The 14,746-nt window shown below is 42.4% G+C and overlaps 3 protein-coding genes and 1 pseudogene across 4 annotated transcripts in view; 3 read left to right on the forward strand and 1 right to left on the reverse strand.

The window, feature by feature from the left end:
- Positions 1 to 1,036: 1,036 nt before the first annotated feature.
- On the forward strand, positions 1,037 to 2,188 carry LOC121949705 (annotated as a pseudogene).
- A 2,010-nt stretch (positions 2,189 to 4,198) lies between these two features.
- Positions 4,199 to 5,154, forward strand: LOC121950547 (protein Bouncer-like). Its single transcript, XM_042496580.1, has 2 exons — positions 4,199 to 4,309; positions 4,388 to 5,154. The coding sequence occupies exons 1-2, from the start codon at positions 4,257 to 4,259 to the stop codon at positions 4,872 to 4,874; spliced, it is 540 nt and encodes a 179-aa protein (XP_042352514.1). The 5' UTR covers positions 4,199 to 4,256; the 3' UTR covers positions 4,875 to 5,154.
- A 52-nt stretch (positions 5,155 to 5,206) lies between these two features.
- LOC121950548 (protein Bouncer-like) lies at positions 5,207 to 7,095 on the forward strand. Its single transcript, XM_042496581.1, has 2 exons — positions 5,207 to 5,304; positions 6,514 to 7,095. Exons 1-2 carry the CDS (start codon positions 5,297 to 5,299, stop codon positions 6,902 to 6,904), a joined length of 399 nt encoding a protein of 132 aa, XP_042352515.1. The 5' UTR covers positions 5,207 to 5,296; the 3' UTR covers positions 6,905 to 7,095.
- A 1,011-nt stretch (positions 7,096 to 8,106) lies between these two features.
- reln (reelin) overlaps positions 8,107 to 14,746 on the reverse strand; it is a 114,914-nt gene continuing 108,274 nt past the window's right edge. Inside the window, exons 63-65 of one of the 2 annotated variants that reach the window (XM_042495700.1) lie at positions 13,951 to 14,049; positions 11,347 to 11,352; positions 8,107 to 9,579 (exon numbers count right to left, since the gene is read on the reverse strand). In XM_042495700.1, the coding sequence (XP_042351634.1) occupies positions 9,483 to 9,579; positions 11,347 to 11,352; positions 13,951 to 14,049 (202 nt within the window). In that variant the 3' untranslated portion in view covers positions 8,107 to 9,482. The remainder of the gene's footprint in view (positions 9,580 to 11,346; positions 11,353 to 13,950; positions 14,050 to 14,746) is intronic. The other variant, XM_042495701.1, reaches the window with a different exon arrangement.

The following is a 14,746-nucleotide window of genomic DNA, read 5'->3' on the forward strand; positions in this document are numbered from 1 at the left end:
AACAACACACAAGTTGGTTCAGTGTCATGTGAAATAGCTGCCTGTTACAATGAGGGGGCCTCATGGAGCAAAACATGGAGCTTGAGGCCCCCAAGCAAGGGGCCGGCCCTGTATTTACTGGTAATGACTTTTTTTGTCTTGAGGCGGAGCTGACGGTAAATCAGAAGGGGGAAATACGTGAGGGGGGGGGGGGGGGGGGGGGTATGCAACTGTGATGACTGTGTACAATGTGGGATTGTACAAATGCATCTTCTTGTACCAGTTTCAGTTATGCCATTAAATCTTGGTCAAATTGCAGATTTTATGTCATCAGTACAGTGACAGCTGGCTAGCTGACAGCAGATCCTCTGCTCTGAGCATCCACGCCAGAAACAAAATCTGTGTTATTAGTTTTACAATCCTGATCTCCATGACATTAATTTGAGACAAATTAGGTTAATTATTGGAAAGAAAAGTCGATTAAAATAAAAAATATAAAATAAAATCCTACTTCACAAGTACGAGCATTTTGAAGACTTTTGAATGACTGATTTTGGGACACCTTGTGGCTCAGCTGGTGGAGCAGGCACCTTATGTGATGAGGTTGTGTCCTTGCTGCAGGGGTTTAGTTCTGGCCCTTTGCTGCATGTCATCCCCTCTATTTCCTCCTTCCACACTGTAGCTGTCCTATCTGATGAAGGCATAAAGTCCAAAAAATAATAATCTTCTTCTTGGACCAGCAGGAACCCTGTGTGTGTATACTCAGGATCTATAGATAAGTTAGCTCCAACATCAAATTTACAAAATAATACAGACACAGTTAAAGATACTTCTTTGAATTTTAAGCAATAAGCAGAATAACTTATCGTGCCATTGTGTAGTACTTACTCTGGAAAACTACAATGCATTTGTGATAACAATTTTTAAACAACACAACTTGTGATGTATGTAATAAACACATCTATCCAGTTCAACTAAACTCAGATTACATTACATCCTCCGTCAGGAATGTCATTGAGCAGGTTGAGGTATGTGAGCCCTGCGTCTCTTCTGTAAAGGGAAATGAAAGCAACAAGAAGGAAATGTGAGTTCCCGTACTCCACATACGACACATAAGGTAAGATTAAATCACTCGGTTACGTTTTTAGCTGAGGAATCGTTACAGAAGAGTCTGTTTACACTTGATCATTTGAAACAGTCATATGTGCTGATTCTTGGGTCATAAATCTCTTAGTAATCTGTGTGTGCTGTTTGACTCTGTATAGCAATAATGACTCTTCTGGTGTTGAGAAAGCCCAGCGTGGCCTTTCAGTGGGAATGACAGCAGCGGCACTCCACTGAATGTGTCACAAAGGTGTCAGCGGAGGTGCACGAAGCAGAGTGGTGTACTGTATGAGGGGGGAGCTCGAGCAATAAGAAATGCATTTCAACCACACAACTCCCCACATTTCACCCCCAAAACCCAAACCTGGATTCATTGGTTACTATGCGCTCATCCCCGCTGTACTTCTCATGCTGATTGGATGTGTGGTGGCAATGGTAAGAGTAGTTCTGCTTATTTGATTTCACATGACTGCATCATACTGTCCGTTTATCTTTAAGTTTTTATTGTTGTGCTTCTCCTCAGGTTGTTTATGTGCGGAGGAAGTCAAGGTTAGCTGGTTTCTGTGGTTTAATCATCACTTTCAGATCAATTTGGCATCTTTTATGTTCTGTCACAATTTGGTTTCTTTTGTGTGTTTTGTTTCAGGTTAGATGAGCTGCGCCATAGATTGATTCCTCTGTACAGCTACGATCCCACAGAGGACCAAGAAGAGTGGGAGGACACTGACAGAGAGGAGGAGGAGGAGCTGGCTGTGAGCAAACAACTAAAACTTTACATACATCATTAACAATATACCTCAGTTTTCTATCATGTAACTTATCCAGAATTTATCTGGTTTTCAGGAACCTCTGTACAAGGAGGGAAAGCTCTCATTTTCATCTTTCTATGGAACATGAAGAGAAAATCAAGAAAGAAAGAAGAATGTGTCCAATTAGAGGATGATTTCTCCCTTTATATTTTTTACTGCAGATGCTTTACTGGCTGCTTCATGAAGTTTAAAAACAACATCTGGGTGACGTTTAACAGCTATGAACACCGTCTTTCCTCATGCCAGATTTTTAGCAGAGCAGCAGACAGCAGATGGCACTATAATCCTGTCTTATGCCAGAGTTGATTCTTTGTTTTTTTAAAGACTGAACAAAGTGTTTGAAGGATAAAGGAAAATGCTATTTTTAGGTAATAAACTAAAAGCTAAGATACAATTTAAAAGCTATTTGTTTTGTGTGTGTTTTTACAAAATTATTTATGGTTTAAAATCTATAGATTGCTAAGACACACTTAAAAGAATACTTTACTAGCAAAATGATTGTGATTTGCAAATCAATCAGTAACACTAAACATATTGATTTTTTTTTATCGATTAAACAGCAAAACTACATCAAAGTATCTGTTTACAAACTCTCACTACCTCTGAAATAGTATGTCTAAGTCTTTACCCTCTAAAAATAAGGTATAAATCTGACTTTGAAGGAAGCATACATAAGTTTAACTTTCAGTTCAGTTTTAAATAGTAAGGTTTTAGAGAAAATGCATGTGTGTTGGGAAGTGCTGAGCAAACGCAGGATACAAATTCTTTGGGGGTGTATTTTAAATTACCCAAGAGTATATAAGGGAGTTTGAATGAGCACAACCATACACACCCACAGCAGGAAATGACACATAAACATTAATGCAGCTGTAATATTAATCCAAAAACATCAAGTAGAATAATAAAACACTGACAAGTATTATTTCTGCTTTACAGTGATTACTTTTACATTGAGTACTTCTACTTCTACTACATCTTGCTGATAATACTGACATAGTTACTTGTACTTTTGTGCAATTTGAATGCAGGACTTTTATTTTCAGTACTTTCACAGTATGGTATTATTTGTACTTTTACTGCAGTAAAATGACAGTTTGTAGCAAAGTATTCAGCAGCCTGACCTCATTTACTTCATCACTCAGTGACCCAGGGAGGGTCTGAGAGGACATAGTTACTCATCGATCTGCACAAATCACACAGATGACCTATTCTGGTTTCAAAATGGTGATTTTCATCAAAAGGTGACAAGTTTGCACCTCTGCTAAATGGATAAATGAGACCTAGATTATATTGCACAAGTTGAGTGAGAGTTTGTAATAAGATGCTTTGATATGGTTTTGCTGTTGTTAAGCACAGCCCCCAATCAAAATATCAATCCAAATGTTTAATGTTTTCGGTGGAAGCATGCAAAAAAAAAAAAATCTTCACGGAATAAAGGTAACATGACTGACTGATTTACAAATGGTCATTTTGTGGGTGAAGCATTCCTTCAATGAAACTAACAATAATAATCTTTGTCATCACCCTTTTAGTGCAGCACAACACTTTTTCACTGGTTTCACATAGTTTTCACCGCCTTTGCAAAAACAGTTAACACAGATCTCACAGAAAGACCCGCACCTCCATTGGACTAACTGGATTTTACTGAAAAGAAAACATCTATTGACAGCTGACAGAAATTACTTGCATAATCATGATTCTCTAAAGTACCTGTATGAAACTCATTTGCACAACTTCTAAATCAGCAACCACCCCTCATCCATCTGTGAAATATGCCACCTCAGTGTTGCTATTTGCAAGCATGGATCAAAGAGGCCACAGGCACGTAAAACTAATGAATGCGATGAAGAGCACTTATTTAGAAAATCTGTATTTTTTTCGCAGTGCAGTGCAGCAGGGTTTGTTGTCTCTAGTAAAATCATCTTTGGAATTCTGTGATATGCATGCTTACTTTTGGCACATACTATAACTATGTTAAGTATCAACAACTTGCACAGGCACATATGACAAATTAAGGTTGAACATATAATATTGATAGCTGTATTTTGTTGTCTATAGCTTAATGATTGAAAGAATATATACATTTAACCTCAGGTTTTGTTGTTGGATGGAAATATTTGCTTTTGTTGCACGTTTTTAAGATTTTTAATGTTGGAGCATTCTGCAAACAAAATTTGTGCCAGTGACTCTTAGTTTAGGCCTGCGTGTGAACTGTTCTGAAAATATCGCTTCCAAATGGATAAATGTGTTCAAGCAAGTGAGAGAAACTGTAAGCTCAAAAAGCTTTAGAGACACACCTGTTCCTGCTTGGTAATCAGAGGCTTTGCTGGTGTTTGGAGGCTCCTCAGGTTGACACATCTTCACATGTTGCAGGGATTTTTTACATGCAGGGAGATGGGATCACAAAGAAAGAGCAGGTGAACAGTGCATCTAAACAAACAATCCAAACCCCTAACTGTCGCATATGACTAAATGTGTGTGTGTATTTACATCAGTCTAGATCTCCATCTGTTGGGACCACACTGGTTCCTGAGCTCCATCCTGTTGGCCACTGCTCTGGTCCTCCCGGCTCTGAGTCTGGACAGCCTGCTGTGTTACTACTGTCCTCTGCAGCACAAAGGCAAGTCCTGCCCCAACATCACCAGCCAGTGTCTGCATGATCAGCGCTGTTCCAGCTCCAGAGGCCATTATGGCTCCCTCCACATCCTGTCCGCTCAGGGCTGCGTGGACGCTGAACTCTGTGGCTCTCACAAAATCATCTCTTATCAGGGGGTCAAGTACAACGTCAGCCACACCTGCTGCTGCAAAGACAAATGCAACAGCCGGCCAAAGTCTGACACCAAACTGAAGACACTGCTGGGAATGATCATAGACAAAATATATCACATTAACATCACTAATGTTCTGAGAGAGGAGCCTTCGGATTCATGTGCAAATTACACATCATCAGTGAGCTCCACATTACCTGCCACTGCATCATAACTGCTTGTAGAGGGCTGGGGAGAGGCCTGTTAGCCACAGGCGCTTTCCCAAATCTCCACGAGGTCGCTAACATTTGTTCAAATGTTTGTGATTTTTGCTAAATTATTGTGTGAATCCGAAACAGAATGAATTGTCAGTGTTTTGTGTGATTACATTTTATCTCCAGGGAGTAAAAGGTGGAGTTGTCAGCCAACCTCCTGGTTTAACAGAGTAAATGCTGACATTATCTCTGTGGTAACTGATGAATGTAGCAAAAATAAAAGCACCATGATTAAGCCTCCCACTTGCTTTAGTCCCTTTGTGTGGATTTTATAAGCAGGTGTGCTTGAAGGTGTGGCCTGTACAGGAAGGTCTGGAGTCAGTGGGGAGATCAGAGTTCAGCAGGAGAAGCTCTGAAAAGTTTCACCTGTTAAAGCTTTAAAATGTGCAGGTGAGTATTAATAACAATGTTTTTTTTTTGTTTTAAGTTGCACACTCAAATTATTTGCCATCAGGTTCTACCTTTACAGCTTTGACATTTTTGAAAGTGATAATCAGTGCAGATGGTTGACACCTGCGCACTGAATGAAGGCTGAGATATTACTAACTTCCTGAATTTATTTGGCTTCAGGTCTTGGTCTTGAAAAAAGAAAAACAGTTTAAGATAATTACTCAAGTGACGTGACTTGATCTTGGCTCTGAGATCACAAATATTTAATGGAAAATTTGCAAACTGGGGGAGTGGAACTTAAAATGTATATAAGCTAAAAAGGCTTTAAATGAGTTGTAATATGTGTCAGATCTAGTGTTTATGTAGCTGACAAAAACAGCTTTAAGGAAGTGGGTCTTCACTCACAAAACCTCCTAGTATAAAGGGTTGCTCCTAGTGATGAAAATCTTAGAAATTACCATGTTCGATTCATTAAGTTTTATAAGAGTTTCCCCCTTAAAGGTGAGACTAGATCGTGGTAAAGATAAGTAATTTACAAAGCACTTCAGCCCTTAACAGAGCTCCTACGGTGAATGACTATTATGATTAGGAAGGAGGACTTTTATGAGGCCTAAGAGTTTCTTGCAGAGGAGAAAATAGTAGAAAGACAAAGAATTTGGAGAAACTTCTCCAAATGCTGAAATGCTGCAGATGAGATTGTGCAGGGAAAATGTTTGTGGTTTCTGTAGATTCTCATTGGAGATCCGCTCTCATCTCCCATCCAATTAAATATTGATATAACACCAAAAATAAAGAGATGACATAAGATATTTAGAAATTGGAAAAATGTTACACTGCAGCATTTGGTCTGTCTTGACCTTCAATCAGCAGAGTGATCACACTAACTAATACAATGCTTTCAGTCTCATTTTTTAATGCAATTCATTTCTTTTCCACTGGGTGTCCACCACACACCTTTTTTGATCTACCAATAACATCTATTAAAGAAGTGTGTCATAACTAGAAACAGGTCCACCACACCTCCTCAATATGGTAAAAGTAAAACAACTCCTTGTCAGAAAGTTTTAAGTTAAGTTAGGAGCTCTCTGGGAGTGTTCTCAGATTGTTAGGCCCCTGATGTACTCTTTAAGTTGTGATTTTTATATTTTATAATCACAGTATTTGGTCAACAAGTCAGTAAAATACCAAATGCGTCTCTTTAACTTACAGGCCGAACATGTTGCAGCTCCTGCACGTTGCTGTGTTGTGGCTCTACCTTCTCCTCCCCTCGCTGCTCTGTGACAACCTGCTCTGCTACTACAGCCCCATCCTGGAAAAGGAGCACACATTTGAGCTCATTGTGACTGAGTGCCCCCCTGACGAGCTGTGCTACAAGGGGGATGGTCGCTATGGCAACCACAGCGCCCTGTCCACCAGGGGCTGCATGGCAAAGAAGGACTGCAGCCAAGTGCACAGCATCCGAGTCAAAGGAACCGTCTACACCATGACCTATGACTGCTGTGACAAGCCGCACTGTAACTCCTGCCTGGGCATCGCAGCCAAATCCCTCTCCATCACTGTAACACTCATGACTGCAGTTGTGATGGTCGTCAGCTGGTGACTGAAGACATCTATGTTACGAGTATCTTTAGAGTTTCACGTTGAGGGGAAATATGCTTATATGGTTCAAGATGAGTAAGCAGCGCTCTGCTGCCTCAGCATGAAGTAATGCAGAGGGCCTGCAGAGATATTTGGTGAACACCCAGTCTGAAGACACTGAGGTGTGCATCAAGGAGATGGCTTCATGATTTCAACATGTTTTTTGACAAAATTTTGGTAACAGAAAATCATTTTTTATCATGTTTTAATGTTTATAAATAAAAATTTGAATAGTAATATTGTTTTTTTTGGTGGGGGGGTTCTCACACCAACATACACACACCAGTTGAGGTTGGCAACATATTTTTCCTATTGTCAACAAATACGTGTTTCCTTATTCTGATAAAATCTATTCCTCTGTGCCAGAGAGCACCACTGTTTTCCAAAAACTATTTAAAACAACCATCAATGAGCCACACTTTCCTATTTAGTGACATGTCACTTCACCTCAGTGAACACAGGCACTTCAGTTTATCTTGAGTTTATTTTTAGTGGGAAACAGCTTAAGTACTATGGGCAGTGAGGGAGTGTTGGAAAGTACTGAAAGACATACTGTATCCTTAACTAGGTTTACATGCACACTATTACCCAGTGAGATTCAGAAAATGACAATATTCTGGATTTGATGCGGGGTGTGTAAAGAGCATAATGTTTTTGGATACTCTGAAATAGACCTTTTTCTGATGAATTTTCCGATTACGACAAGTGGGACATGCCTAAGACTGTTTTCACGTCAATACGTGTTTCCCTCTACCGATACCTGAACCAAACCATTAGCCCCAACTCTAACTACAAACAGGGTGCTAGGAGGGAAACACTACTGACAGGGGAACACAGTTTGGTACAAAACTAATATTGGGTTTGAGGTGTATTCTTTGGACATGTACAGGGCTTACAATGCATTCAGAATATGCATCTTAGCTAGAATTTTTAGCTGTTTAGGGTCAGCTCTCTCCACTAGCTAACAGTTTGCAAAGCTGGGGTGCATGCCCAAAAGAGAAGCCCACATTTCAGCCCACATTTTAGGGCAAAAACTGAATATTCTGTGCATGTAAACTTAGTCATTGCTGATATTTATTGACAATAAGAAAAGTAATAAGAAATGCCAGGCTCAGCTGTTTAGAATGAAAGAGAGCAGCTCAAACGATGTGTACAGTATGAGGTTTGGACAGTTCTTTATTTCCCTTTAATAAGGCTGCTGGGTCTCCCCATAGTGGATATACATATATATACAGGAGATTGCTATACTGGAGTTACACTGAGGGCAGAGGGTCCATATTACACAGACTTCAAAAAACAACACTAATAGAGCCTCACCTCCAGGTATCAGAAATCAGCAGAGATAGATAGATAGATAGATAGATAGATAGAGAGAGAGAGAGAGAGAGAGAGAGAGAGAGAGAGAGAGAGAGAGAGAGGGATGGGAAGGGGGGAAACAGCACATGAGAAGAGGGAAGAGAAAGAAGAGGGGAGATGATGCAGTCTGAGAGCCGGACTCGACTGCCTAATAACTTAACACTAGAAAAAAACATACAGATTTCACGCACAGTGCATCTTAAATAGGTTACGTGAAGAACCATTTACCATAAATATCTGTATTTTCGGGAACCAACATATATAAAAAATGATTTTAAAAAAAAACAACAAAATTCAATGTCCAGTCTTTAATTTTTTTCTCCTTTTCCTGTCGTGCAAATCGTTCTTTCGTTACTTCTTCCTGTGGATGGCGGGCTTTTTCTCCGCCCTGCCCACATCCATTACAGATAAACGAGGAAAAGGAAACAGAACCCAGCACCCCCCTCCCCTCCCCCGCTTAAAAGCATATGAATTAGTAGAAAACGAACAAACAAATGAACAGAACACCACAGTCAACTCATCACAAAAAGAACCCACAGACACACAGAACAGCAAGAACACAGTACTCTTTTTTTTTTCTTTTTCTTTTTTGAGCTTCTTCATCACCGTTATTCCTCTTAATGGTCAGTATCATCGTTGTGGTCGTTCTCCTGGCGTACTGGTTGGCGGCAGTGGAGCGGCCCTCCCTCTCGACGGCTCAGTGGAACTGGGAGGCAACTCTCCGATCGGCTGGTCAGTTCAGCAGTGATATATTATCTCTCAATTTCACAGTGTGGTAGGAAAAGGAGGATGAGGAGGAGGAGGGGGAGGTGACGGGGAGGTAAGCCAGAGGGAGGTGGGAACAGGAATCAGAGGAACCACAGCAACAATTAGAAAACAACCAGAAACCCCGACCGTCCATGAAAAAAAAAGTAAACAAAATGGCCGCTTCACTCCTTTCTTCTGAGTTTCTTTCCTGCCGACCCGTGTGGTTGGGAAGGCCTTGATTGGCTGGCGTAAGCTGATTGGATGGCCTGTGTTTGCGGCGGAGGCTGGGGAGACATGGGTGAGGGAAGTCTAAGGCTGATTGGAATCCGCTGGTGGACGGGACTCGACAGGACGATATGTCTTCAGGAGCAAAAGGATGGGCATGGCGGGTCAATGTGTGGTTGGCAGGTCAGAGGGCGAATCCCTTCTTGGTGGGTTCAGGCACGCTGTTGCAGTGCCCGCCTCTTGCGGCTGTAGTAGTGACGCGCGCCGGTCTGTCTGGCAAAGTTCATCATGTAGTTTTGTTTACGGGTGCTGGAGGGATACAAAGACAGTGAAAGAGGGGGGGAAGAGGAGGAGTGTGAACATTAGTGAACCGAGCAGAGGGCACTAAAAATCCACACGTTCCCATGCGCACACTCGTATCCATGCACGCGAACACACGGATGGTTGAATGCGGCTTTCGTACTCACTCACATCCATGTTCATGCTGGCATTTTTAACCGTATTTCAGCCGTAACCTCAAACACTCAACACCTGTATGGGTCTCATGGCGCGGAGAATGGGTGGCACTACTCTACACAACTGGATTTGTTTACGTTCTGCACAAATGAGATGCAGCTAGATGGTGAACACGGCGTAAACTACACGCATCTAAGACCAAATGTCACAGGACAAGACATGGGACACAGAGTCTACAAACATACTACCACAGATGCTGGGGGGAGGGGAACTCTGACACTGAGTGTTTGAGGTCAGAGTTAACAGCCATCACTGGGAGGAAAGAAAAATAAGTAAACCAAGGCCAGAAAAGTGCGGGGTCGTGAGCAGAGAAAGGGGTGGTTTTGAAACTAAGAGACACAGAGAAAAGCTGCGGAAGATCGCTCTTGCTTAGCCTGTTCATTGCCTCTTCCATCCAGCAGGGCGGTGCCATTGAGCCAGGAGTGCAGCCAGGGCAGGCAGGGGGCCTCTGCGAAGCAGGGGGTTCAGGAGGGGTGGGGGTGGGTAGGAGATGGTGTGTGTGTTTGTGTGTGTGGGTGTGTGTGTGATGGTTGATGCTGTGGAGGTGGTAGTGTGAAGGCGGATGGGAGGGATGGCTGATAATCTGCATGTGTTTGAGAGTGTGTGCACTCGTTGATCTCATTTTTGTTGCGAGGGTAGTGAGGCGGGAGCTCCTGGCCCAGAGTCATGTTGTTGTTGTCCACAGACAGACAGACAGCCATGAGTGAAGAAGGGATGGAGAGCTGTCGCAACAGTCAATCCATAAAGCCATGCAAGGAGCTGGATGGAGGAACTTAGTCAGATGAATCTCCTCTGCCAAATAGACCTTCATTTGAAAGAAATGATGCGAGGTGCCCTGCATTGCAGCTGATGTTATTTAATGAGTAAAACAAAGACTTTTAGTGCTTGGGCTGAAGTTTGATGAATGCTTGAACCCACACGCAGCAATCTTTTTTCAAGTAAGATCACTGAATGGTGCGCATCGACTGCTAAATTAGTAGCGAGGTCATAAACGCTGCAACAGTTTGCAGTACAGATAGGAGCAAAAACCAAACAGACAGATATAGGTATAGTGATGGATTACATCACACATATACACACAAACACATTGACATTTGCATGTAAAGTATCGCGTTAAAAATGCCTTGAGGTCTGTGTAAACTGCATACATTCAAACTCAACGCCATTTATTAGGACTTTTTCATCTGGTGACATTTGCTGAACCCTTTTAGAGGATGCCATTACAAAAAATCTGCCATCGCTCAAGATTTTTCCGCTCTGTTCATTCTTCTATTCACTGTGTGGTTGTGAAAATTGTTGTGAGCTGTCTTTGTGTGTTGGATCATTTTGTCAGCGAGCCTCCACCTGGACACTGTGAGCAGCTGGCCTGCCCGTTGACCTGCCTGTGGCCTGAGTTAAGGCGAGGGCATGAAGATGACTGTGGCAATGATGAGGAGGGCTGGGCGTGTCGGTGGCAGTGTGGGAGAGTGTGCGAAGTGTAACAGGAAGAAGAGAGGGTGGGGGGGGGGGGGGGGGGGGTTGAGGGAGGGGGCTGCATTCAGGAAGAGGCGGAGAACTTACCTCACACTACAGCCATGCCAGAGGGAGCAGAATACAGAAGAGAGCAGAGGTTAGAGCGCGAGAGGGGAGAAGCAGGAGGAGGGGACTGCTGTCTCGCAGAAAGGTCTGGGGGGGTAGGAGCCCCGGCCTGGGGAGGCAGGGGCCCAAAAGCGGGGAGAAGGGAGGAGAGAGAAGAGGCATAAAGATAGTCAAAGGTTCAAGGAGGAAGAAGTGATAGTGGGTGGGCAAGACAGAGAATGAGGAAGAGAGAAGAATGCAGAGCAGAAGAGTGAAGAGAAATGTAACAAAGATGGAGGGAAAGTGAGAGATAACCACAAGTAGAAGAAAAGGCAGAGAGCAAGATATACAGCAGTAATCCATCCGTTGTATGCCAGAATGGGAAGAGGAAAAGAGGAAAAGGAGGAAGAGCGAGTTTTGAGGAAGGAAAGGAGGAGGATGTTAGGCATGTTATGATGCGGCACAAGCAGAGGAGTGAGCATGATCAAACACGTCAGGGACATTAAGCAGCGGGAAGGAAAGGCGTGTGGAGCAAAAGAAAAGATTGAGCAGGAGTAGGAGTGAGAGGAAGAATGTGTGAAGGAGTGGAGGAGTGGTGAACAGAGAGAAATAAACAACAGAGCAAAGTGTGAGGATCACGGTCACTCTTTTCAGCAGACACTGTTGAAAACCGTGCGAGAGCGAGGGGAGGGAGTGGGACAGGTCACGACCACGTAGACCAGGGACAGCTCAGGTTAGGCATAAATGTGTGTGTGTGTGTGTGTGTGTGTGTGTGTGTGTGTGTGTTTGTATATCAATATAAGAGTGCCTTACGGGGTTGTATGCAGCATTTGAAATGCATTGGGTACACATCTGAATGAACAATCAGCACCCACATCAGAGGGAACATTGCTCTGATACCCACAGCAACATGCAGAAAATGCATTCCAAATGTTTTATGATACTGCCATGTTAAGATTATGCTAGCTGAGTGTAGACCATGTTCATGATATCTTCAGTGCCCTGCAGAATCTCCAGCTTTGCCACTTTGATTTGAAAACTGGCCTCGTCTTCCACATAGAGCAAGTGTTTTCTAATCCCGGTTACAGACTAAAATGCAATATAAATGTAAAAAGGGAAAGAAAGAAAGAGAGAAACAATCAGTGAATCAGTGCAGGGTGTCTGCAGGTTGCAAAACAAATTGATTCTTTTTTTTATTCCCAGTAGAATGAAATGCAGGACTATTTTTGCACATGAAATGAATGTGAAAATGAAAACAATAGACCAGTCAGATTAAAGGCCTGTCTGACAACGCTGATTTCACAGCAGGTTATGACAGCAGCTGTACTGTCACAGATGTGAAGCCACCGTCACAGTTTTCTTATTGAATTTAATGTTCTTAGTTCAGTGCTCTGTGTCATGCCTTATAATGTCCACTAGGGAGCAGGTGGGGTAACTATAATCGCAGCCCAGTCACCAGAAGAAAATGTTGCCATAGTACATTTCTGCAAACCATGGATACGTAACATTTATATGTTTCATACGTGTCATATCATATTCCTAGTGTGACGCTGTTGTGATACATGTATATGAGCAGACTGTCATTAGGAGTTGGAGGAGATGGTGGATGGTGTGACACCGAGGCAACATGCCTGCCAAACTGCACATCACAGCAGACCACTGTTTGAGATCAACAAACAACAAAACCAGTTGTTCATTAGCAAGACATCGAGGTGTTTCTTCCGGCTATTCCACCCGTGCTTGCGCCACCGAACATGGGTGCTTTTAGCCGCACGCTGTAACATATCCAGTGGTGTTTATGCCACCGAACGTGAGTTTTTTTTAGCGACCCATCGCTGCATTTCCAGAAGTGTTGTGATCTTTTCTTAACCAGTGGTTTTGTGCCCAAACATAACCACACATTAAAAATGACGTTGAAATGTAAAATAACATACAATGTAACCTAAGCGTAGTTTGCAGAACGTAAAATGCTGACATTTATTCTGGCGATCAGGTTGGTAAATGAGTGAATACTGTAAATTACTAATGGATATGTGAATGGGTGCTTCACATCAAATGAGTGCCTCAGTAAGAAAATGAATGGCAACCTTTTTAAATGAGATTTTAAGATTTGAATGTTTAACTAGATCTATGACCTTTTAAAGTTTTAAGCATTACACATTTTTTTTAGACTTTTTAGTCACTGCAGTAAAAAAAACGACATAAATTCTTGATGATTTGTTCTTTATATGGGAGATGCATGGTTTCTACAAGACACTGAAAATATGATGATCTGACAGCCGGAGTTGATCTGTTGTACACAGAACAGCCATCCACAGACAGAACTCTTCACAGCAAAGCACACTGCAGTCATTTTTCTACTCTGCTCGCCTCACACCAGAAGCTGTGATGAGCATTTTAAACAAACTGCTGAGAGGTCGGTTGTAGGTCATAAGCAGCACACATGTAGATGTGCTTTCAAAATATGTGTGTGGACTGCATCCCTGAGTTTGTTAGAGGACCGTTTCTACAGGTGAGGCTGAGGCAGAGGTAGAGGCGGGGGCAGATCGGGGCTCTTTTGGGGGCCAGTCTGGGGTGCCGAGGGCCGGCTAGTAATTGGGTACTCACAGAACTACTTCCACATGGTCCAACGCCCACTGGTCATGTCCTGCACCGTCATGCCGTGGCTGCCACCATCGCAGCATCACCCCTTTAACCCTCGCCTCTCTGGAGAGACCATGGAAACATTGGGGGGTCAGTGAGGGTATGTCAGCAGCTAAAGTCCCTTCTAACCAGCCTGATGAAGTTAGCCACACTGGCTTAAACAATACCACTTTCTAATAAGGCACCCTTTTTAAAGAGTTTGAAGGTTGTAACTGAAAATTTCTTCTTACAATCAATGATTTAAAATGCATTATAGTTAAGTTACAAACCATTATAAAGAACACGCTTGTGATTGTAAAAAAAAATACTCATCTGGTGTTTATCCTTCTGCCTTATGACACTGGCTTTGCCTTTTTAGCTTGCTCTTTCTGTGTCAGGAACACTCCTCAAATGTGCTTACCTTCTGGTTAACAGCTGCAGAGCATCTGGGCCAAGATCAGTTCATTGACATTTGATTTTTATTAATTCAGATTTAAGGGGAAAGCTGTAAAAAAAAAAGTATTAAAGAGCCCAAGTGACAATACTTTTTTTAAACCATGTCCATATTGTGTTTTTTATATGCTTCAAGGCATAATGAGCAAAAGAAGCAGTCAGCACCATAACTAAGAATTTCTACCTTAGAACTGCAGTGCACCAATGATAGTCTCAAGAACACAGACTCTGACTTTTAAGGGTCTTATTCGTCACAGCTCTAAGGAAATAATCCTTGAAAGATGAGAAGCAGGCGTTTCTACATATTGGTAATTTGCAAGTGAAGTTT

The sequence above is a fragment of the Plectropomus leopardus genome, chromosome 11, assembly GCF_008729295.1.
Source record: "Plectropomus leopardus isolate mb chromosome 11, YSFRI_Pleo_2.0, whole genome shotgun sequence".
In the NCBI taxonomy this organism is placed as follows: domain Eukaryota; kingdom Metazoa; phylum Chordata; class Actinopteri; order Perciformes; family Serranidae; genus Plectropomus; species Plectropomus leopardus.

Excerpts from the sequence above, each read along its gene's own strand:
- LOC121950547 (XM_042496580.1), top strand. The coding sequence starts at position 4,257 with ATGTTGCAGGGATTTTTTACATGCAGGGAGATGGGATCACAAAGAAAG. Across the intron at positions 4,310-4,387 it reads GGATCACAAAGAAAGAGCAG|TCTAGATCTCCATCTGTTGG; the intron begins GTGAACAGTGCA and ends TATTTACATCAG.